General features: G+C 43.9%; 1 protein-coding gene across 1 annotated transcript in view; it reads right to left on the reverse strand.

Moving 5' to 3' along the window:
• Positions 1-551: 551 nt before the first annotated feature.
• lmbr1l (limb development membrane protein 1-like) overlaps positions 552-23,042 on the reverse strand; it is a 72,737-nt gene continuing 50,246 nt past the window's right edge. Inside the window, exons 3-17 of the mRNA XM_084333191.1 lie at positions 19,231-19,264; positions 17,595-17,734; positions 16,352-16,455; positions 15,257-15,380; positions 15,066-15,134; positions 14,856-14,920; positions 14,564-14,636; positions 14,007-14,093; positions 13,815-13,891; positions 13,645-13,722; positions 9,087-9,160; positions 8,825-8,915; positions 8,458-8,524; positions 6,170-6,331; positions 552-3,842 (exon numbers count right to left, since the gene is read on the reverse strand). Coding sequence (XP_084189317.1) covers positions 3,757-3,842; positions 6,170-6,331; positions 8,458-8,524; positions 8,825-8,915; positions 9,087-9,160; positions 13,645-13,722; positions 13,815-13,891; positions 14,007-14,093; positions 14,564-14,636; positions 14,856-14,920; positions 15,066-15,134; positions 15,257-15,380; positions 16,352-16,455; positions 17,595-17,734; positions 19,231-19,264 — 1,331 coding nt within the window. The 3' untranslated portion in view covers positions 552-3,756. The remainder of the gene's footprint in view (positions 3,843-6,169; positions 6,332-8,457; positions 8,525-8,824; positions 8,916-9,086; positions 9,161-13,644; positions 13,723-13,814; positions 13,892-14,006; positions 14,094-14,563; positions 14,637-14,855; positions 14,921-15,065; positions 15,135-15,256; positions 15,381-16,351; positions 16,456-17,594; positions 17,735-19,230; positions 19,265-23,042) is intronic.

A 23,042-nucleotide genomic window follows, 5' to 3' on the forward strand; every position in this document is an offset into this window, starting at 1 on the left:
ATTTATCCAAAGCGCTTTACAATTTATGCCTCACATGCACACACCGACGGCGGAGGCAACCATGCAAGCTGCCAACCCGTTCATCTGGAGCAGTTAGGGGTCAAGTGTCTTGCTCAAGGAGCAGGAATCAAACCTTTCCGATTACCGCTCTACCTTCTGAGCCACTGTGACCCCAATGAAATCAAAGCAATGTGACTTTTCTTCACACACAGAAGGATGATCGTCTTTGTAAAAGGCTGAAGATGAAAAGTCAAATTACTTTGATTTCATGTTACACATGGTTGCAGAAGATGAAGTCACATTACTTTGATGTCATGTTACACATGGTTCTTAGGTCTGTGTAAAAGGCAGAAGATGAAGTCACATTACTTTGATTTCATGTTACACATGGTTCTTACACATTAGTATTGGGGGGTAATCCTCACTATACAGATTAACAGCATGGTATCAACCTGATACCAGTATCAATACATCCGTACCAGAAACCAAGACGGGCTGACCAATGTCCAGTTACATCTATATAACCGTGAAAATGGCAGTGAAGTGGACTTTTTAAGTGTAGAAATCACCCTCATCCATCTAGAGACAGAGAAATTACAAAGAAAAACAATACATTTATTGCCTTTTTTCATAAAAACAGATAATCCAGTTTTAAGAAAATCTGAAATATCAGAGCATTTAAAAAGTAAACCATAAAAACACGATTGTCATCGTTGAAAACAACTCTAAAGATCTCTCCTTAGATTTTAACCCTGTCGTCACACTTAACAAATTGTGCGACTAATACACCAACACGAGAGAATAAAGGCTCCTACATCCCGAAAAATGTCTTTAAAATAATAACACAGTACCAATTTAACTTTCCATCATTCATTCAACTTTTTTCTTTTAAACACTTTGTGCTCCGAACCAAAAAAAGGAACATGAGAGGAAGCTTCAGGCTGGCAGACCCAATATGTTGGATTTTAGGAAATACTGCCCCCTGCTGGTGTTCAAGATACCAGCTAATATATAATGCTGATGCAGCAAAGGCCAACAGTGACACAGAATCACTAGTAAACTAGGAGAATCATTGACACAACAAACAAAAACTTAAAAATACAGTCGTAGATTTGAGACTAGGCTACATATTATATATATATCAAAAATGCACATTGGAATGGATTGTAGAGAAGAATAGTCACATTCACTCTTTGAGAAATAAATATGAAATTATAACATTCACCTAATGTTCACACAACAAACTTCAAACAAACTTCACCTAAAACAGAAAAACAAAAACCACTAAACACAACTACCTTTTCCTGTATGCATGATATGAATTTAGAAAAAATAATTACTTTAATTGAAGTAAAAGTGTGCGTTTAAGTAGAATTCTGTATAATAAAAAAGGTATTGCACTCCCCCCCCATAAATTCATAGGACAAAAAACAATTCACAGTTTGATTGGTCTAAGGCTGTAATCCCTCCTAATAAATGTCAGATGGCATTAGGAAGCCCCGTCTGTGAAAAATGATGGGAGGACAGGACATGAGACAAGTTGTAGAGTTTATCTTAATTTGTTATAGGCTGCATTCCAACACTCTAAATCATGGAGGTTCCCCAGACAGGATAGCATCATCTGCATAATGCTATTGTCTGGGAGAAACCTTGCATCTCTGAAAGGTGCAACTTTCCCTGAATTAATAGAAACAGATTTTATTTTATTTTGACACCCATTGACCATATTCACACAGCAGCTATTTTGTTCCCAGGGCGGAATCCCAACCTGAGCATGACATAAGAGCAAAATAGCTCTATATGGTCAATGTATATTTAAGGAAATCTACTCTATTTAGTTCTACATTGGGTTTTTAATGGGGTTCAGGGGTCAAAACATAGAGAACCATGTAAATGTTCAATTCAAGTAGTAAAAACATGAAAATGACCAGAATTGGAGATACAAGGTTTTTGCCCCAACGTCAGCGATAATCAACTCATGCTTGGTGAGCACTCTCAATAAAAAATGCCATTTAATTTATGAGTGGGGTCAATTTGGGCCTGTATAACATCTATGAGTGGAGTCAATCTGGGCCTGTATAACATCTATGAGTGGGGTTAATCTGTATAACATCTATGAGTGGAGTCAATGTGGGCCTGTATAACATCTATGAGTGGAGTTAATCTGGGCCTGTATAACATCTATGAGTAGGGTTAATCTGGGCCTGTATAACATCTATGAGTGGGGTTAATCTGGGTCTGTATAACATCTATGAGTAGGGTTAATCTGGGCCTGTATAACATCCATGAGTGGGGTTAATCTGGGCCTGTATAACATCTGAGTGGAGTCAATCTGGGCCTGTATAACATCTATGAGTGGAGTCAATCTGGGCCTGTATAACATCTATGAGTGGAGTCAATCTGGGCCTGTATAACATCTATGAGTGAGGTTAATCTGGGCCTGTATAACATCTATGAGTGGAGTCAATCTGGGCCTGTATAACATCTGAGTGAGGTTAATCTGGGCCTGTATAACATCTATGAGTAGGGTTAATCTGTATAACATCTATGAGTGGAGTAAATCTGGGCCTGTATAACATCTATGAGTGAGGTTAATCTGGGCCTGTATAACATCTATGAGTAGGGTTAATCTGTATAACATCTATGAGTGGAGTAAATCTGGGCCTGTATAACATCTATGAGTGAGGTTAATCTGGGCCTGTTATAATCTTGCCAAATTTCCCTCGGGATGAATAAAGTATTTCTATTCTAATCTATAACATCTATGAGTGGGGTCAGTCTGGGCCTGTATAACATCTATGAGTAGGGTCAGTCTGGGCCTGTATAACATCTATGAGTAGGGTCAGTCTGGGCCTGCATAACATCTATGAGTAGGGTTAATCTGTATAACATCTATGAGTGGAGTCAATCTGGGCCTGTATAACATCTATGAGTGGGGTCAATCTGGGCCTGTATAACATCTATGAGTGGGGTCAATCTGGGCCTGTATAACATCTATGAGTGGGGTCAACCTGGGCTTGTTATAACAAGATGCGAATAGAGTATTGTACTGCCCTGCGCAACCTGTGTCAAAAGAATGGAGAGTAGATTATCCCATTAGAAACATCCTCTCATTAACTAAACACAACACCAGTGCAGACTAGACCGACAAAACGCATGGAAGTGAGATTCACAGGGTGAAGCCAGAAATAGTGGTACAACATAAGAGAGGGGAAAGCGTGGGGAGGCAGCAGAGAAAGGAGCGCTTGCTCAGCCCAGAGCAGGAAGAGGAAATGTCGTCACGGCCACAGCGTAATGTTCCAAAATAACCCTGATGACTTTCATTATAGGTCCTCAATGAGTAACAGCCAACTGCTGCATCCATCGCCGTGTTTTTCCCCCCATAAAGTTAGCATGTTTTTGTGTGGGGTGCTTGGTGAAGACTATGACGAGACCCAAAATATGACCATGATCCCTTTTTCCTTTTTGTTCAGTCATCATTATGACTCCGGACCACTGCGCATAGCAGTGGCAACACTTGTAGTCAAATAATCAGACAACAACGGTTCCCCCGTGTCAACTTGTATTTGACATGGGAGTGGTAGGCTCCCACTGGACAAACTGCAAAACAGATCCCTCCATTCCCAGCCATTCGCACAGGTGATCGATTTGGCCCGGAGAGGACCAAGTTCAGAATGCCTTTGATCCAGGCACTACATATTCCAGGAGGTCCGGGCGCTTCAGGTGAGGCGACCCGAGTGAGGGGAGACGGGAGAGTCACTGGATCTTAGACAGTCCGCTGGCCAGGAGGAGTCTGAAGGGCACGGCCGAGCGGGACACAGTCAGCGGCAGCTTGTGGAGGCCTGCGGAGAGAAAACAAAAGAAAACTTTACTCATACTGGCCAGCAGCGTAACCACGTAACATTACTTCTACTCATGCACAATAGAGAGCATCCTGACTGGAAATATCACCTCCTGGTTTTGGAATAGCACTGCACAAGACCGTAGCAGACTACAGAGAGTGGCCCGTTCGCTTGAAGCCTTTCTCCAACGCGTTCGTGTTTCCGCGTCTCCGATTGGCCAGGTCATGTGACATGTACGCCCAATCGTGGGACCGCAAGTTTTTACACTGGTTAAGCTTAGGCGCTCTTTCGAAGTTGGTTAAGGTTAGAGTTTGTCTTAGAGCATGGCGATAGAACGCCTGCCCTGATTCCAAACTCTAACCTTAACCAACTTCGAAAGAGTCGCCTAAGCTTAACCAGTGATAAACTAGGCGTTAGGTAGTTTGCAGGCTGTTCGACCCGGAAATAGGCGCAGAACTTGCCGTCCCACGATTGGCGCACATGTCACATGACCTGGCCAATCAGAGCGCAAAACGGGAACCCGGAAACACGGACGCGTTGGAGAAAAGCTACATGCTACACGTTCAGCCGAACGCACAATTAGAGGTGGGCTTCCCACTCCAAGACATTTACAACAAGCGCTGCATGGGTAAGGCTAAGAGAATAATCCAAGACCCCAGCCACCCAAACAACTGCCTCTTTGAACTGCTGCGGTCAGGCAAGTGATATCGGAGTCTCATGGCAAGCACAGAGACTCAGAAGGAGCTTCTATCCCCAGGCCATCCGGATGCTCGATGAACAATAACAAACCATCAATACACCCACAGCACACATACGCACACTCACTTTAAATAAACAACACACTGTAGCACCCACTTTACCACTTTAGACACCAACACACTTTATATTTATATTTATTGGTAAGGAAATTTGCACATCAATCTCATTCCTTATTGCACCTCACCACCACAAGGTGGCACCACAAGGTGGCACCACAAGCTAAGCTATACCTCACCATTTCTACACTGTACTGTACCTGCACTGTATATACTGTATATAGGTATATTGAAACATTTAGTTGTTTAAACTTGTTTACATACTTGACTTTCTATTTTATACTTATATTATAATTATTTTACACTATCTTTTTTTTTTTTTTTTTATCCACTTTTTCTCCCATTTTTCCATATTTTCTCCCATCCCAATTTCGTATCATCCAATTCAACCCTCCCCTGTCACGAACGCTGTTTCTTGCCTCCCACAAGCCGGCTGCAATGTGGACTAAGTCATACATAGCACAAGTCCCCTCCGGTACTTGAGGTAACAGCAGTCGCATCTTTTCACCTGCGCAGCTCGATCTCTCAGTGTCGAGGAGTAACGCGTGGGAGGCTCACGCTGCCCCAGACACTTCCTGATTCTACTGCGCAGGCGCACCAACCGACTTGTAGGAGTCGCTTGTTCACAACGTTCGATCCCCACCCTTCAGTTTTCCCTCCCCGTAATACGGCCAATGTGTATTACTGCGGACGACCAGCCAAACTGAAAAACAATGTGGAGAGCTGGATTCGAACACGCGAATCCTAGCGTCTCCACACTGGTAGCGAGTGCCTTGTCCACTACACCACCTAGCCGCCCCCTATTTTACACTATCTTGTTATTATCTAGCACACTCAGGAGCAAAACAGAAAGAAGCATTTCATGCAAAGTATTCTGTATTTCTGTATGACAACTAATAAAGAAACATTACAAGAAACATGGGCAATAAAGAATTAGAATCTGAATACTATGAGTAAAGTAAACAGTATGCACAGGTGCAGTATACACAAGGTACCCAACTGGCATGATATACTGCACGTCATATGCTGTAGTTGTTATAAAAACAGAACAACATTCCTCATGATCACAACATGGAGCACAGTGCTTCATAAGCAGAGGGGGCAAAAAAAGTAGATTTGGGTGAAAAGAAAGTTCCAGGATCAATCACAGAACAAAAGCTAGTAGGGAAAAATGAGCAGGAGAACTGCTATGGAGCAGAGATGCTATCTGTGTAGCGAGGAAGGAGAGTGTGTGTGTGTGTGTTGGGGCGGAGGGTGCGTGTCCTGTGGACGGGGGCTGGGGCGGTGGAGGCCCGAAGGTCTCCAAGGGGACCCGACTCGCCTCATGTCCCCCCTCAGTCTTTCCTGAGAGAATTTCTATCTGAGGAAGAGAGACCAGCCCATAGGGGAACATGGGCTGGAGGTGGGAACGCTTTGCTCAAAGTCAGTGGCACGCAGAGTGGAGTACAGTCCCTAGACACCCCCCCCCCACACACACACCACTCGTATTAAAAACAAACAGAGCAGACTGACCGAAGGCACGGATGAGCTCTCTCTGTACGGCCCAGGTGACCGTGGTGATGAGCGAGGCGGAGGTCAGGCCGGCGAACAGCATGTTGTACAGGAAAACTATGTAGAAGTTCCCAAGCCAGTTGTAGCGGCCAAAATCTCCCAGTAAATCAAAGCGAGTGATCCCTGAAGACAAACAAACACAGATTCAAGATCAGTTTTGCAAAAAAGTACAATTAGCAATCAACCTGCTCCAATGCGAGTCAGGCGCAACATCAGCTGCCATTAAAAAAGTAAAATCTAAATCTAAAATAAAATTCACATTACGAATACATTGGGATGTGATTGCGCCTTAACACTATGGCGACCGGAGGGGCGCTGCGATTTAGGCCTCAGAGGACAGAGGCTTGTAAACAAACCGATGTACTTTCTAAGAGCTTTATATATCATTTATAGTATTGCTATCTGTCCATTCTCATTGTCACTTGAGTGCATAAACCGTACCTTCATAACTTTTCGTCTAGGCTTTTCTGCAGGAGGCTGCAAAAAAGGCTAAACGTTGGCACCGTTATATCAAACGCCATTTCTGCTGTATATATACGAATGAAATAAAACAAACTGCGTAGCATCCGGACTATTACAGAGCATCTATGGATGAAATGGGGGCGGCGGGGAACGCCGATTACTATTATTGATTAGCAATACATTGTGCGTTCAATATAGCATTTTCATTGATCGATCACGTTACGTTATAAAACAATGTCAAATCCAGCTGTAATTTGGGGTAATATTATCCTACCGTCAGGCCATGTGATCGCCGGCAGCATTTCCTCATCAGTCATCGGATTCTGGTAGATCGATATGCACATTGGCTAATCATAAATCCCATTATTCCACGCTGAAAAAAAACGCTCGGCAAGCTGATCCAAGATGGAGGGTCTTCTTTTGGAATCAAGGATCTATGATCCGCCCACAGAACTGTAAAAGCATTTTTTTTTTTAAATCCACATAATGATACTGCAGTGGAGCGATGGCGCCCCTAAGCGGGTCTGGCCGGTACTGCATGTTTCGAAAATCAAATATGTGAAAAGATCCTGCTAGTGGATCGGGTACCTAAGAAGCGTTATAAATATGGAATAAAACAATAACAACTTGCCACGAGTATATACGTGGCTCTGGTCCACAACGCTCTTTTTCGAAACACGTATATATACACGTGGACGGACGCCATAGTGTTAAGAAAAAAACCTGGACATTTTCTAAACGATCTTTTTAATTTTTTTTTATAAACACTCCATTTGAATGAATGAACACATTTTATTTGTATAGATTGAACTGTTCACAGGGAAGAGGAAGGTGGGAGAGGAAAGGGACAAAGAAAATGAATCAAATATCTCAGTGTCCCCCTAAACATTTTTAAGGGAGTCATCTTGACCCCTCCCAAGTCATCCTGGCTCAAACACTAACGTTAGGACCTTATCTTTTCTTCTTTGCAACCAGATTGTGCAACACCTGTAACCGCCACTTCTGGAAGTATTTCCTACTGCGAAGGGCTGCAGTTGGACTAATGGACTTGCTTTTCTTTTGATCTCAGGTCGATTTTGAGAATGAAGGTGGTGACATTTCGCTTAGACCAGGTGGAAAAATAATCAAAACATACATAAAGCTCAATATTATAAAGAAATTCATTTTTATATTTACAATTTTTAAATATTTTTTTGTCATGATTTTAGGTCCGAAAAAAACGGAAATCCGGTTAAAAACGGAGAAATCACATCCCTTTGGTAATAGACAAACTCTAAAAAGTGTAACATCAAATATTTTGCCGATTTCATCTTAGGGAGCCAGTCGTCTTATTGTTAATGTCTTAATGTTAATGTCTTAATGGGGGCGACAGTGGCTCAGGAGGTAGAGCAGTCGCCTGGTAATCCGGAGGTTACCGGTTCAATTCCCGCTCCCGTGTAGAAGTGTCCTTTAGCAAGACACTTTACCCCTAATTTGTCCCGATGAGCAGGTTGGCACCTTACATGGTAGAATGGGTAGAAATTGTAAAGTGCTTTGCATAAAAGCGCTATATAAATGCACCATATTTTCCCCCAATGTTAATAATAGATATTGACTTATAACTTCTCAAGATCACTGAAGTAGCACAAGGTAGGTTCTGTTTTAGGATGGATGTTCTCTTTTTAAGTGCACGCACGCGCCCTCTCATGGCCACTGTTAAAACTACAATCAGCAATGCACATTCAGCAACAATTAACTTTGTGTTTGAACAACACATTAGTAATTTTACACTGTGACCGTGCGCTTACCGAGGGTGCGTGAGAAGACTGGCAATGCTGAGCTGAGGACCAGCAGAGAGACACAGTTCCCAATGATCTGAGGAGAGGAGGAGGAGTTCACCTTTAGGACTGGACATAGATCAATGTTGCTTCATTCAGCTGCTGTCCGACCAGCTCAGACTGAGGCTTAACCCTTTCACTACCAACTACAGCCGGTTAACCGTGGTAGTGAAAGGGTTACCCTTCTGTAGTGTGGTAGTGAAAGGGTTAACATTCTGTATTGTCGCAGTGAAAGGGTTAACCCTTTGGTAGTGTGGTAGTGAAAGGCTTAACATGACAAAGAGATACAGAGAGGCTAGCGGCGATACACATATATACACACAGTATATATATATACCTGTGTGAGGTTGGTGTCCTGAACACGAGGCAACAGGCTGGTGAAGAGGGGAGAGCTGTAGAAACCTACTAATGAAGACACCATCAGGTAGCTGACATCGCAGTTAAGGATAATGCGAGGCTGCAGAGGCGAACACTCAACAAAGCAAACCAGCAGCAACTTAGGAACTTAAGAAATGTGAGTGGATGAGTCATAATTACACGATGTATGCAAATCGGTTAGAAAACGACCTTGTGTGTGCATGATTGGGGTAAAAGGATACAAGATGAGGACCACCTGTACTGCTGCTCCCAGTGAGCCAAACATGGAGAAAGACGCTGCCCCCAGACGAGGGTCCTGAAACAGAGAACAGAACAGCCGAGCTTCAGCAAGGACTGACCACCGGTGACTCGACATACTGGACTAACGTACTTCCTAGTAGAACCTGTGGTTTGCAGGGGGGAATCCCCGCTGCCATCTTAACACTTTGGTCGCCAGGCTTATATTCAGAATAAACCATCCCACGCCAGCTCTATTTGTCTATGGAGAAGTTCCCCTTCTTTGCAGGGCTATAACCTTTTAAATTGTATTGCTAAATTGACATTACTATGGCCCATTCAACATCAAGTATCTATTGTTCAGGGCGTAGCAACGTTATACTTTTTCATTCACATATTCATACTAAAATACGGTCTAAAGTATAAGTATGTTTTTATCGTTTTCTGCAGCTTTCTCCAGAACGTGATTTATAGCCCTAAATGCATTATATTGATGATTGTATACAGTTTGATAGCAATCGGCGCAAGATAAAAAAATTCAAATGGACGTGCTTCTAGAAGTTACTACTTATCATCTGATGTTGACCGGATGGGGGGGGGGGGGGTCGTTTATAATTCCGTGGCCAACGTTAGATGATTCATCTAGTGTGGGTGATATGATCATCAGAGCAGTTTATATCGAACACGTTAAAAAATAACGCTGAATCTTACCGTAGCTTCCTCGTAACGTTGGGCGATGAGCGTGGAGCAGAAATATTCCTATTATGGGATGTAGAAATATGCGATCCATCTCCAGGTTGTATAATAGTATATACGTCCAAATCATGTTGTTTATCGAGTTATTGGTAACGGATTGCTATCCATTGTGTCTAGCTCGAGTCCTGGGACTATTAGCGAGTGATGGGACCGAATTGGAATGAGCACCAGCTTCCGTTTCCTGTTTCCGGTTTGAGCGATCCGCCGATCGGCCACCAGATGGCGCTCTTGAACCGTTGGAGAGTTGAGAGGGGATCAACAGTAGATCTCAAGTCTCCGGGGGAGAAATATGATTGCGATCACAGATTTTTTAAATATTGATATCAAAGACGTGGTACGGCGTCTTTGGCAGAATGAGCATGGCGGGGAATGACGTGGTAAGGCGTTTTTGGCAACCATAGTGTTAAGTACCGCTACATTACTATGAAAAGCTCATGTGAAGATTTACCCTTCATGGACAGAGGGAGCAAGTCAACATGGACGTACACTCGAGAGGGGCATTTTTAAACCAGAATGCATTGCGGTTCTTCTGCGTTTTCCTGTGTGAGAACCAATGACTTAACAAACTATATACAAGTGTAAGTAAATAAACAATATCAGGATAATTATAATAATCCTAGACAAAGATCAACCCATCAGTGATATTTTCAGACTCATTACTTCACTGTTCCATCCTAAAGGTTTAAATGTCCTAGTTGTCTGCATAAGGGCATTCTATTTCGATAGCAAATGGCAAATGGCTACTTGCGTGGTGTGCAGTGCTCCGTATTACCAAGTGCTGGTCAGGAAGGGCCTGGCAAATGCTTAATGAAACGTAGCCCAAGTGTCCTTTACAACAGCATGGAAGGTGACTAGGGGACTTGCATGGGGACGTGGGTTCTGGTTCTGTTCCGTTGGCCCATCGTTGGTTTACTGGACCAATTGTGACTCTAGCTCGTTATTTAAATTCTTCAGATGAAGAACCATGTAGACCTGGGAATGAGGTTCCTCCACTGTAGCCACCCATTGAAGATCAAAACTTATAAAGTATTACCTTATTGCAGGGTTTCCGTTAGAAAAAATTGTTGCCGGTCTCAGGGTCCGGTAGATTTAAATCTACCGGTCAAATGAGAGAAATTCCGGTCAGAGTTTATTGAGCTTAAAAACAATTGATAGGCAGGCTATATAAAGAATGACATCCTCAAGGCATGTATATTTATAATATTTTAACTTAAAACTAGGCTACTTTTGCGTATAGTCATTATATTCCAAATAAAATAAGTCCTGAGACTCCGTGCTGCTGCCGACTTTAAATCAAATAGGTGTCTGTGGGCAGTCGCCCGACATTAATAAACAGCAGTCTATTATAATCACATTTTTATGAGCTAACGAATTCCGTTATATTGGACATTTGTATTAATTATATCAAGCGAAGAACTGAGAAATTTGGCAGAGAGAGACGGCAACATTATCGTGGGTTTGCGTGATGACTCTCTCCACCTCCCAACGACTTATTTGCGAGAGTATGGCGCTGCAGAGCAGCAGATTCAGCTGTTTTCAGGCTCTATCTGGGGACCGCTCAACAGCGCCCCCCACCCAACAGCTGAATTGCCAATGGCTGAATTGGAGTATTGCACTGTGCCGGCACGGATGGTGGATCATGGTGGATTCTGTGGCTCTGCAGCTGCATGCAGTCGCAAATCTAGCAGCAAGCTCCCGCTGACAACATCGTTGTCATTATTAGACCTGCTTGGTGAAGCAACGATGAAACAAATGTAATGATTGTTTCGTTCATCGCATAGGCTATTTCATTTTAGCCTATTTCTTTTATAAATATAAATATTTTTTAAATATTATTGATATTTTTGCACAAATCTTTCCAATATTCAAAATACATCTTTCCACAGCATAATATGCAACATCCAAGATTCGTCTTTTTCTTTTTTGTAACAACATACAAAACATGTAAGAGACTCATACAAACACATTAACAACTGACATGGAAATTAAAAAAGCACTTACAAAAAAAAAAAAAATTACTATACATTGTGCATATATATCCCTGATGCACATACGTTATATGTAGACCGATCTACCTGCAAGCAGGTATGTGCTGCATCTTCTAATTTTAGCCTATTTTAATACAATTCAAATAATCAAATTGTGCTTAGAGGGAATTATTTTCACCGGACATTAAGACCGGAGAGATTAAATATGTCGGACTTCAACAGATTTTGCCGGTCAAATACCGGTAATTACCGGCTAACGGAAACCCTGCCTTATTGTGTAGGTTGGTTCATAATATTTGACAGAGGTATAGATCTCTTATACCGTTACAACCAATAAAAAAAGGTAAATGTTTTATATCGTAATCTTTACTAATTTCCATGGTAACTAGTCTACCCATGAGTGAAGATAAGCCTCGCCAATCTTCGACGAATCACAAGAGCACAACTATGGTGTTTAAAACAAACAAGTGAGGTAATGAGTAGATCATTCCAATATAGTATATTATGTCTGTTGTAGGGATGCCCCGATCACGTTTTTTGCCACCGATACCGATCACCGATCGTCTATGAGCCATATCGGCAAATACAGATTTTGGTTTTATATAAAAAACAAATATATATATATACACTTTGCTCGCTATCTGCAAACAGCTCCACTGTCTGTGTGTGTATACTCTGCTTAGGTCAAATCACATTCAGCATGCCCTCAGCTAGCCCCTTTCGTGACTGCGATGCAAGCCAGGGGCTCGAATACGCATTGAATCAATGTTATAACAAGACATTGATATCAGGAGCTATCTGTAGCTACTGCTAGCCGGCTAGATAACGTTAAGACAACGCCTCAGTGAACTATTTAGTTTACTGGGACATTTCATTTAAACAGTGAGCTAACGTGAGCTACCTAGCTAACGGAGGTATCATGCACTCGACTATTGCTGGAGCATTTGTTGATATCAGTAGCTAGCCAGCTAGATAACGTTAAGACAACACCTCAGTGAACTATTTAGTTTACTGGGACATTTCATTTAAACAGTGAGCTAACGTTAGCTACCTAGCTAACGGAGGTATCATGCACTCGACTATTGCTGGAGCATTTGTTGATATCAGGAGCCATCAGTAGCTAGCCAGCTAGATAACGTTAGACAATGCCTCATGTATTAAACTAAAAGTGAATAGTTGACTGGGTCATTTTGTTTAAACAGTAACGTTAGCTAGGTAGCTAACGTTAGCTCACAGAGGTTGCATGCACTAGAGCAGACTATTGCTGGAGCCTCTGTTGACACAGGTCTGGGAGGGGGAGGAGGAGGGGGAGTGCGCTGCAGCAGCTGTGTGTCTGAGAGAGAAGTCAGCGAGTGAGAACTCCGCTAAGAATTGGATCATGTTTTTCGATCGGTTTTCATGATCGGCGGAAATAAAGCATTATCGGAATTCACCGATCTCATATTTATACTGAATATCGGCCGATACCGATCGCTGATCGATCGGGGCATCCCTAGTCTGTTGTTTTGATTTCGTCACTCCAGATGCTGGGCTTGAAATGCAATTAACCCTTTCCTGGAAATATGTAGTTTTGCATTAGGCACAGTTTTATACCCATAACTTTTTTCCTTGTTTTTCCTCAAATGTAAAAACTCCGATCTCATTTAATTACGCTCAACTCTGCTCCCGTCAGTCAGACCAATTGAATAAGTGGAACCATGTGAACTTGATAAAACCCTATGGTAAAAGACCATTAGGCAAAATGTGTCCAGAACCAGGCGGGCCTTTAATCTATATAGGTCTGAAGGGTTAATCTTCTAGACCTTGGTGCATCACTCACCTCCATTCCTCTAGGCATGGCGGTCTCATCAAACAGCAGCTCCAGCACGTTGAAACACACCATCAGCACACACACCACCTGAAGGACACGTGAAATGGCCTCATTACACCGTCACAACACAAACTAGACATGCTGATTCCATCAATGTGGAAGGAGAAGCCCAACTGTACCGTGAGAGCGAGGAGCAGCAGCATGGCCAGTGGGTAGCCCAGGTTTCGTTGCAATGGAGACGCTTTCCTACGCATCTCTATGGGGGGGGGGGGGGGGGAACGACAACAAAATAATCGAGAGAGATGAGATTGTGTCGGTCTACTAGATATTTGTAATGAGAGGAAGCGACCGTGGCACCGAGTCAGTCTTACCCAGGGCGATGCGGTTGTTCTGGACCGTTACAAACTCCTTACTCATCACCTCCATGTTCAGATTGACCCAGCATGACGAACCGCCACCTGCGCAGGCAACGTGGGGTTAACAACAGCAGACACAAAACCCTGCTAAAAATTACTCGAATGCATGAGAGAACAACAAGTCAAGTGTGTCCTTAAGAGCGCTTTTAAAAAGTGGTTGGCGTCTGCCTCTATGGGATTCTCATAGAAGCGAGGAAGGATAGGATGAGTGTTTAAACTGATGTGTAATGTGTGGTTACAGATGGATCTTTGATTTTATTATTAATTAGACGGACTAAAGGCAATGCTGTAGATTAATTTAATTTGATTGTGTATTTGGCTTTTACTCGTTTAATGTAGTGAAATTGTATAGTTTGTTTTTGTATTTGGGCTTCAGAGTAGCCATACCGTTTCTGCCAGCCAACTGCCCACCATTTAAATTTATGTATGTATTCCTGCTGGGCAGTTTTACATGCATCTTTTATGAATGATCAAATAAATTCAATCAATCAATCCTCAGTGGAACCACTCACGTCTGAGTTTCCTGGACAGTGAGGCCTCCTCGAACGATGTGCAGCTCAGAGTCTCCTCCACGTTCTCCCACAGCTGAGGAGGTGAGGGATGAGGGACAGTCATTAACGAATACATTTTAGAACCACATGAAACAACGCTGATGGAAATAACCTAATGTGGGAAGGCTGTTTGAGATGACAATTGACACCATCTCAAACCCCGCCGTCGTCATTTTGTAAGCAGAGGATAACAGGGCGGGGTTGGAGATGGGGTCAATTCCTACAATAACGAAAAGGCAGATGAGTCACTCACCCGTGGTCTGACCAATAGACTGCCGGTGACACTGAACATGCGGGACAACCCGAAGGGGGTGCATACTGGAAACAAGCGAGAGGACAGCACATCATGAGAAAAACATGACGACACAGACGGCAAGTCTTATTTTTCAAATCAAAAAGAAGAGGTGGGCCACGATGGGAACCTCTTCTCTCTGCGGCCATCAAGGGGTTGAGATGTACTTACGCAAGAGCATCAGCACTCCAAACAGAGAGATGCCAGAGTACAGGTAAGGCAGGTAGTACTCCCACAGATCTGCCAATGAGAGGAGAGAGATGGAGAGATAGAGAAAGAGCGTGATGAGTGTCAAAACAATTCAACCCTTCAGTCTACTAATCCTGAATGAAAAGTGCCCTCTGGCATCACGGTCAACTCACCATAGAGGCTCTCTCTGGCCATGTTATGGTGGAGGGCGGCTGTAGCCACCCACACCATGCCCAGCACCAGCAGAGCCAGCAGCACCAGCAGCACCACCGCCTCATACACCCGCGCCATCACCCCCTGAACACACAAGCACCGGCGTCCAATCGTCCCGACGGGGCATGGTGGAAAGACACGGCGGATGAGGAATAAGATAAGATAAGATATTCCTTTATTGATCCCCTTGGGGAAATTCAGGCATCATAGCAGCATGGGGGAGGAGAGGTACAGGTAGTAGAAGATATACAGGTACAGGTCACAGAATTATAGTACAGTGGAGAAGTAAAAATAAAAATAGAATAAAAAGGCAGTGTAGTCAATATAATTAACTCTGGACATGCGCATATGGGCAACAAGGTGCGAGATGAGGATATGTATGCCCTCTCAGTTATATTGCCCTACAATATATAATCTAAATCTAATATATAATCCAAATAAAAATCTAAATATATGCAATATATAATCTAATAATCTAAAATATAATCAAAAAATGCTAAATATATGCTCTGATGAATAATGACATTCCAATGGGTTTGAAGGTGATTATGATAGAGTGGATTTTCAACAGCACGTAGGTGTAAATGAAGCACCTTTGTGCCCACTGTGCGTTTGCATTGTGTGCAGTCCAGTTGCGTTGTGCAGTGTAGTTCATTTAGGTGGGACTTTCAATATGATTTACAAGATGCAGTGGGTTACAGTGGAGGCTGTACTTTACTGGTACTAAGCTACGCCCTACTGCCACTACTCTCTTCATGTTCGCAATGACATTCCAACATACAGTAACGCCACATAAATGGACCTTCTCCACAGAAGAGGAGTAATCACTGACATGATTACTTTCCTTGGATACAACAAATTAACAAGTATATCACAAAATAAAGATCAAACACACAAGATTAGCAGATGTGTGCGATATGTTGAGGGAAGGAACTTGTGATGGGTTCACATTCTTTTGAAAATATTCCCAACACATATATGCAGATACTAGGGTACGGTACAAATATTTACTTGTTGTATGCAAAGTAAAGAAATTATAAAATAAAAAACAGTACCTTTTTGGAGCCTGCAAATCCCTCAGACTCCGTGAAGAAGTAGGCGAAAGGCATGAGGAAGACCAGGGATAAGTTGGAGAAGAGAAACACTAGGTTCCACAAGCCTGACGGGGAGAAAAACATCACATTTCAGTCCAAGGGTTCATTCCAGTCCAAACCTTGCATGTGGGGTGAACTATTAAGAGCAGTTCCACTGTTCGGCCACAGTGAGGCGTAGCATTGCTGTGCAATATAGCTCGACAGCAGATATCCGGCTACACTGTAACACCTGGGCAGACGTCAACACACTGGAAGAGACGGGGGAAACCCGCCTGTGTGCTTTCAGGATGTTTCCCTGGTGGAATTCATTTCCTTTTGACCTTCACTAAAAGGCCTACGTGAGGGTAAACGGCACAAGAGACTCACTTTTTTCCGAACACACAACACCACACACAGTTAACATCATCACAGGGTACTCTATCCATAATAATCATCTCTCCCTACTACATACAAGGGTAGCATTGACTTGGGAGATTATTATACGACTGCCTGCAACTCCAGTAGATGAGTAAATCCACACTGCTGTGCATTCTGGGACGCAGTGCGTCTGTGGGAACACAGGGTATATAGGGCCTGTGGGAACACGGGGTATATAGGGCCTGTGGGAACACAGGGTATATAGGGCCTGTTGGAACACAGGGTATATAGGGCCTGTGGGAACACGGGGTATATAGGGCCTGTGGGAACACGGTATATATAGGGCCTGTGGGAACACGGGGTATATAGGGCCTGTGGGAACACGGGGTATATAGGGCCTGTGGGAACACAGGGTATATAGGGCCTGTGGGAACACAGGGTATATAGGGCCTGTGGGAACACGGGGTATATAGGGCCTGTGGGAACACGGGGTATATAGGGCCTGTGGGAACACGGGGTATATAGGGCCTGTGGGAACACAGGGTATATAGGGCCTGTGGGAACACAGGGTATATAGGGCATGTGGGAACACAGGGTATATAGGGCCTGTTGGAACACAGGGTATATAGGGCCTGTGGGAACACGGGGTATATAGGGCCTGTGGGAACACGGGGTATATAGGGCCTGTGGGAACACAAGGTATATAGGGCCTGTGGAAACACGGGGTATATAGGGCCTGTGGGAACACGGGGTATATAGGGCCTGTGGGAACACGGGGTATATAGGGCCTATGGGAACACGGGGTATATAGGGCCTGGGTCTGTGCAGGATTTGGCGGAACAAGTACCGTGGAGGAGTGATCCGTTGAGCCACTGCATGTAGTAGCTCTGTGGGAACGTGAGCAGCACCTCGTTGGACAGGATCGACATGGGGAGCAGGAGCACGGCGCACACGGCCACGGAGAGGGTGAACGTGCATAACCACAGCCTGGAGAGAGAGAGAGAGAGAGAGAGAGAGAGACTGAGTGGGGCTGCTTAGTTAATTAATCGGTCATCAGGGTTGATATTTGTTAGTTACGGTTTGTCTTGTTTTTTTTCATGCTGAAATAGTTGTTTCACAAGTTCAGGCTTACACCAACGACAACACAAGACACATCATTAAGTCTACAATATTTATTGAAGCGAGATCGCGAAAGAGAGCAGAGAAGATATGGGACAAACTGGCAGTTTGACGTGGGTGCCCTCAGGTGTGAGAGCGTAGGGAAAGGTGGATTAGCAGGTGCTAGGGTGGCCCTCAGGTGTGAGAGCGTAGGGAAAGGTGGATTAGCAGGTGCTAGGGTGGCCCTCAGGTGTGAGAGCGTAGGGAAAGGTGGATTAGCAGGTGCTAGGGTGGCCCTCAGGTGTGAGAGCGTAGGGAAAGGTGGATGAGGGGAGAATGAAACACATGCCACACACTAGCATCACGGTAATATGGTTTTTAATAAAGTACTGGATTTTAAAAAGGCAGACTTCAGAATGACTGCATTCCTTAATGGCAATGTGAGACACGTTGCGTATTGTCAATTCCATGCTGCTCATACCATTACTCAAAGCTGTTTAATTTAGAGTTATGGTGAGGGTTTTCAAAGATTTCTTTTAAGTTTTATTGCGTTCTCTTAAGTTTACAGAGTCTATTGAGTTCTCTATTGCTATTGAGGCTTATTGAGTCTTTTATTGAAGAGTTTCCATTAGATTTTATCCCTTTATTTCCATCTTTTATCTGGGGGGTGGGGGTTACAGAAGAAACAGTTCACAGAGGGGGAGCTCCAGTAGCTCACCGCGTACCTCGGACGCTATTTCGGCGTCTGGGACAACCGTGCGCATCACGGATCTGGGGTACACGAGTTCGACTCCCGGACTCGCCGTATTTTCTCAGAGTGTCTTTCCCCCGATCTATACCCCATTCAACCTGTTTCTGTCGGTCATGCTTGACCAGAAAAAAGCGATAAACGCTAAAAGAACCAGCTGACTGGTCAAAGTTTAAAAAAAAGAAACAGTTCACCGACATCGTACTTGTATGATGTGTGCGTGACAAATAAAGACTTTGAAGCCGTTTTAGACGTCAATTAAATTAATTTGTCAATTTAGTTGATCAAATCCTATGAGTATTAGTACTGTAACTGTATTCGTTAGTATGGGTTTGACTGTTAAACATTTAGTTGACCAATACAGCCTGGGAAGCATGCTAGGGACGTAGTAGGGGGGGGGGGGGGGGGGGCGTCAACAGAATGCCAGCGTGTAAGGACAAAGGTCAGGGTGTAGCATACAAACACACCCACCCACAGAACAGGACAAATAAAACACCAGCCAAATGGCCACAAGCCACCTCCCCTCATGTTGTCATGTTATCTCAGGTACCAGCACTCAGGCAGACATTCTGATCGCCGTGGGTGCTGGCTGGGGGTCAGCTGATTTTAGTTAATCATTAGAGTAAATTTAACTTACGCAATTTTATTGACAGTTGCATCTTCAATGTCATCTGAAAAGAGAGCAGAGAAAACAAGGTGAGATTACAAGCATTTCCGTTTACACAAGCATATCATTCAGCGGTGTTCACTTTTGTAAACCATCTTATGTTTATAGAGAAAGGCATCTTGCTAGTATGTGTTGCCACAAAGCAGCCATGGGAATCTGAAGAATTGAGTAAAGACCTTTGAAAAAATGGATCACTCTGACCCACCCAACCATTAAGAGTGGATCACTCTGACCCTGACTCTGAACAGGACAGGTTTCTGTGTCAGTTTTCGCCTCAGGTCAGAGGGAGAGACAAGAAACGTGTGGATGGATACGCCGTTCTTGAGAAATGTGGGAAATGCAGTGAAAAAAATGCAGCCCGACACGAGGTGGAACAGAAAAAGCATTGCTGATATCAGAAAGGGGGAGATGGGAGGGGAGGTATGTTCAGAACACAATGTTCACATACTGCACTTCCAGTGTCCAGCTGAAACTAACCAAGACTAGCAATGTAATCAGCTAGTGTCTGGTTTAAACTGTGGAGAGGAAATGTATTAAAAAAACGGGATTTGGGGAAAAACTAAAGAAGAAGTAATTTTATTAATCCCCTTGGGGGAAATTCGTCCTCTGCATCGGACCCATCCTAACTATATTTAGGAGCAGTGGGCAGCCACACAGTGCGGCACCCGGGGACCAACTCCAGTTCTAATGCCAGTACCTTGGTCAAGGGCGATGGCAGGAGTACCTAGCATGCATGTCTTTTTATTTATTTATTTTATATATCAAATAGTGTGGGGGAAACTAGAGTACCCGGAGCAAACAGGCAAACTCCCCCCCCCTGCTGGGGTTTGAACCCAGAGCCTTCTTTCTGTGAGGCAACAGTGCCCACACTGCACCACCCTGGGAGGCCTCTTCAGTCAACAAAATGTCCAAATGTTTTTTTAAGAACATTCAGTATGTTCTCATTTGGGTCTTGAGATGTTTTCCCAGAGCGTATGCTTTATACACGTATATAAACGTGTTGGTACACTGCTTGAGAAAGGCTCCAAATGAAGAGGAACCAGTTACTGATGTCACTGTTACAGAGTGTTGATTTATGACCAATCAGCTACAGCTAGAGTAGTGTTGTCGTATTGCACAATTTCTATTTACCCCTGAGGCACTGCTCTTGGGTGATAAACTGAGGACATCAACGCCAGAGGACTAACGTTAATGTAAAGCAGGTTTCTAACGAACGCCTGTTTGAGAGCCTAATAAACCAACTGGCTCTCCCCCAGACAGCCAGGTCCTCATAGAGACCGGCTTGTTGGAGGAGCTACAGCTGCTTCCAATAATGACTCATTACATAACTTTCAAAACCAAATCGCGCAGGAACGCGTTCACATATTTTAAATAAGTGAATATTCGCAACTACACTAGGTTTACTTGTTTGCTAGAGACACATAGGATACGGTGAGAGAGTAGTCACATGTGTGACTTTGAAGTGCTAACGAGATGCAGACCCTCAAATGAACTGGAGCACAAAAGAAAAACAAGATGTTGGTTACATGATGTTCTACTACGCTGCCATCCAGTGTCAACAACAACATCCCTAAAAACGAGCTCTGAGCAGACATTCAGCCGCGAATTAAAGGCAAACGGAGACATCTTTGAGAGGGTTTTGTCTGAGCAGAGGGGCCCTGGGCCAGGTATGACTTTGAGCGTATTTATCTTTGCAGGAACATTCCTCCACTGCCCCTCCTCCGCCATCCTGACCCACAGCGGCCGGTCTGAGGTCATGGCTACACGTTACATAACTGCCTCTTCTTACTATTTGGCGGGTTATGTTCTGGTTAAGAGTCCAGAGTCCACAGCCAGGAGATAGGCGCACATACATGTACAGTATGTTAAGGTAAACACGAACAACCCCCCCCCATTACATGCAGACACAGGCACCCAGGAGTTCAACTTAAACTGATACTGTGTAGATTATCTATGCAACAAATGCAAGTTATAAGATGGCAATCAGAATGGTCTGCTAACAAGTACGTGAGGTTTATAACCCGTGTTCAGTGTACTGCCTACTTCCGAGTGCTTCCTACGGGGGGTAGCTAATGTACTGAACCTGCAATCAAAGCCAAAACAAAAGCCTATAATTTCCTCCACCATGAACACTTATGCAGGGGTTACACAGAGTGTTTTTGTGCTCGTTTTTATACGTTTTTGAAAACGTTTCATGTCCCTTTTACACAGAAATGCGTTTTTTGGCGTTTTTTGGTGGATACGGCTGAAACGCTAAATTGTGTTTGCGTTTTGGAGAACCCCTAAAAAACGCGCCAGCCAACAACAGCCGTGTAGTCTGCACGGAGCCGTTGTTGCGAAAACGCCCATGCGCAGTAGATACCATCTGCGTGCCCTTCCGGTGACAACAGTGTGTGTGTGTGTGTGTGTTTGGGACATAGCTCCGTCTCCGTGTCCCAAATAGCTGCAGCTACCATGTGTTGTCAAGTTATTGTTATAAGGACCCCAGTCCAAGCTACAACAGTCTGCATTCCCTTAACAATTGTTTGTATTGAGCCGTATTGTATTGTACCCATTATGCAATATGTTAAATAAAGTTTACATCCATTCATTCTGCTAGCCTTACCGATTGCATGAGCACTGCAGCTGGCTAACATGAGCTAGCGTTAGCTATCATACCCTGTTAGCTCAAGCTCCTCTTTCAACTTAACAAGCATTAAACAAAATGGCCCAGTCATCTATTCACCTTTGTTTAATACACACAGCGTTGTCTCTAATGTTATCTAACTACTGATAGTTCCCGATATCATCAGTTTGGTGCTGGCTAACTAGCGTGAGCTAACGTTAGCTTCTAGCCACAATGCTATATTGTTATAATGGCATATTCCATTGACGTTAGCATGCAGCTAACTGTAGCTACCGATCTTTTTTTAGACTAAACTATCCGCTCTTGGTGGTCACTTGTGTTGATGTTAGTTTTGTTTCATCAACAAATGACAGGCAGAACACACAGTGAATGTATCCGTTTTGTTTATTGCACTTTTATTAGACTTTGCTGAAAAAGAATTGCTGCATTGGGTAAAATAGACAAAGATGGTGGCGCCCATAGGAGCCCGGCTTTGTTGACATGTTCTTTGCAGGAAGTGTATTGGCAGCACATTCAAGTTCTGATTGGTTGAAATTGCCTTCATGTTCGCCACCTACTGCCACCTACTGCTTTGGCAGTGTACTACATCACTGTTCCCAGGTGACAAAAACAAAAGTGTGACTCAAGGCTGCCACGTTGCGGCGAAACTCATCTACAATGAAACGAAAATGAAACGAAAGGTGTAACCGCCGCCTTAGTTTACTCTAAAAACAGAGTAGGGTGGGCGGCTACGTGGTGCAGTGGGCAAGGCGCTCACCACGAATACTGGAGACGCTGGGTTCGCCTGTTCGAGCCCAGCGCTCCACATTGCTTTCAGTTTAGCTGGTCGTCCGTACTAATACACATTGGCAGTATTAGGGGGTGGGAAACTGATGGGTGGGGATCGGGCGTTGTGGACAGCAACTCCTACAGGTCGGTTGGTGCGCCTGTGCAGTAGAATCAGGAAGCGATGGGGGCGGCGCCCCTCCAAAGCACAGACCCCTGACGCTGAAAGATCGAGCCGCGCAGGTGAAAAGATGCGACTGCCGTTACCTCGAGTATCGGAGGGGACTCGTGCTATGTATGACTTAGTCCACATTGCAGCCGGCTTGTGGGAGGCAAGAAACAGCGTTCGAGACAGGGGAGGGTTGAATTGGATGATACGAAATTGGGGATG

Source organism: Notolepis coatsorum (assembly GCF_963971535.1).
Source record: "Notolepis coatsorum genome assembly, chromosome: 17".
Taxonomy (NCBI): domain Eukaryota; kingdom Metazoa; phylum Chordata; class Actinopteri; order Aulopiformes; family Paralepididae; genus Notolepis; species Notolepis coatsorum.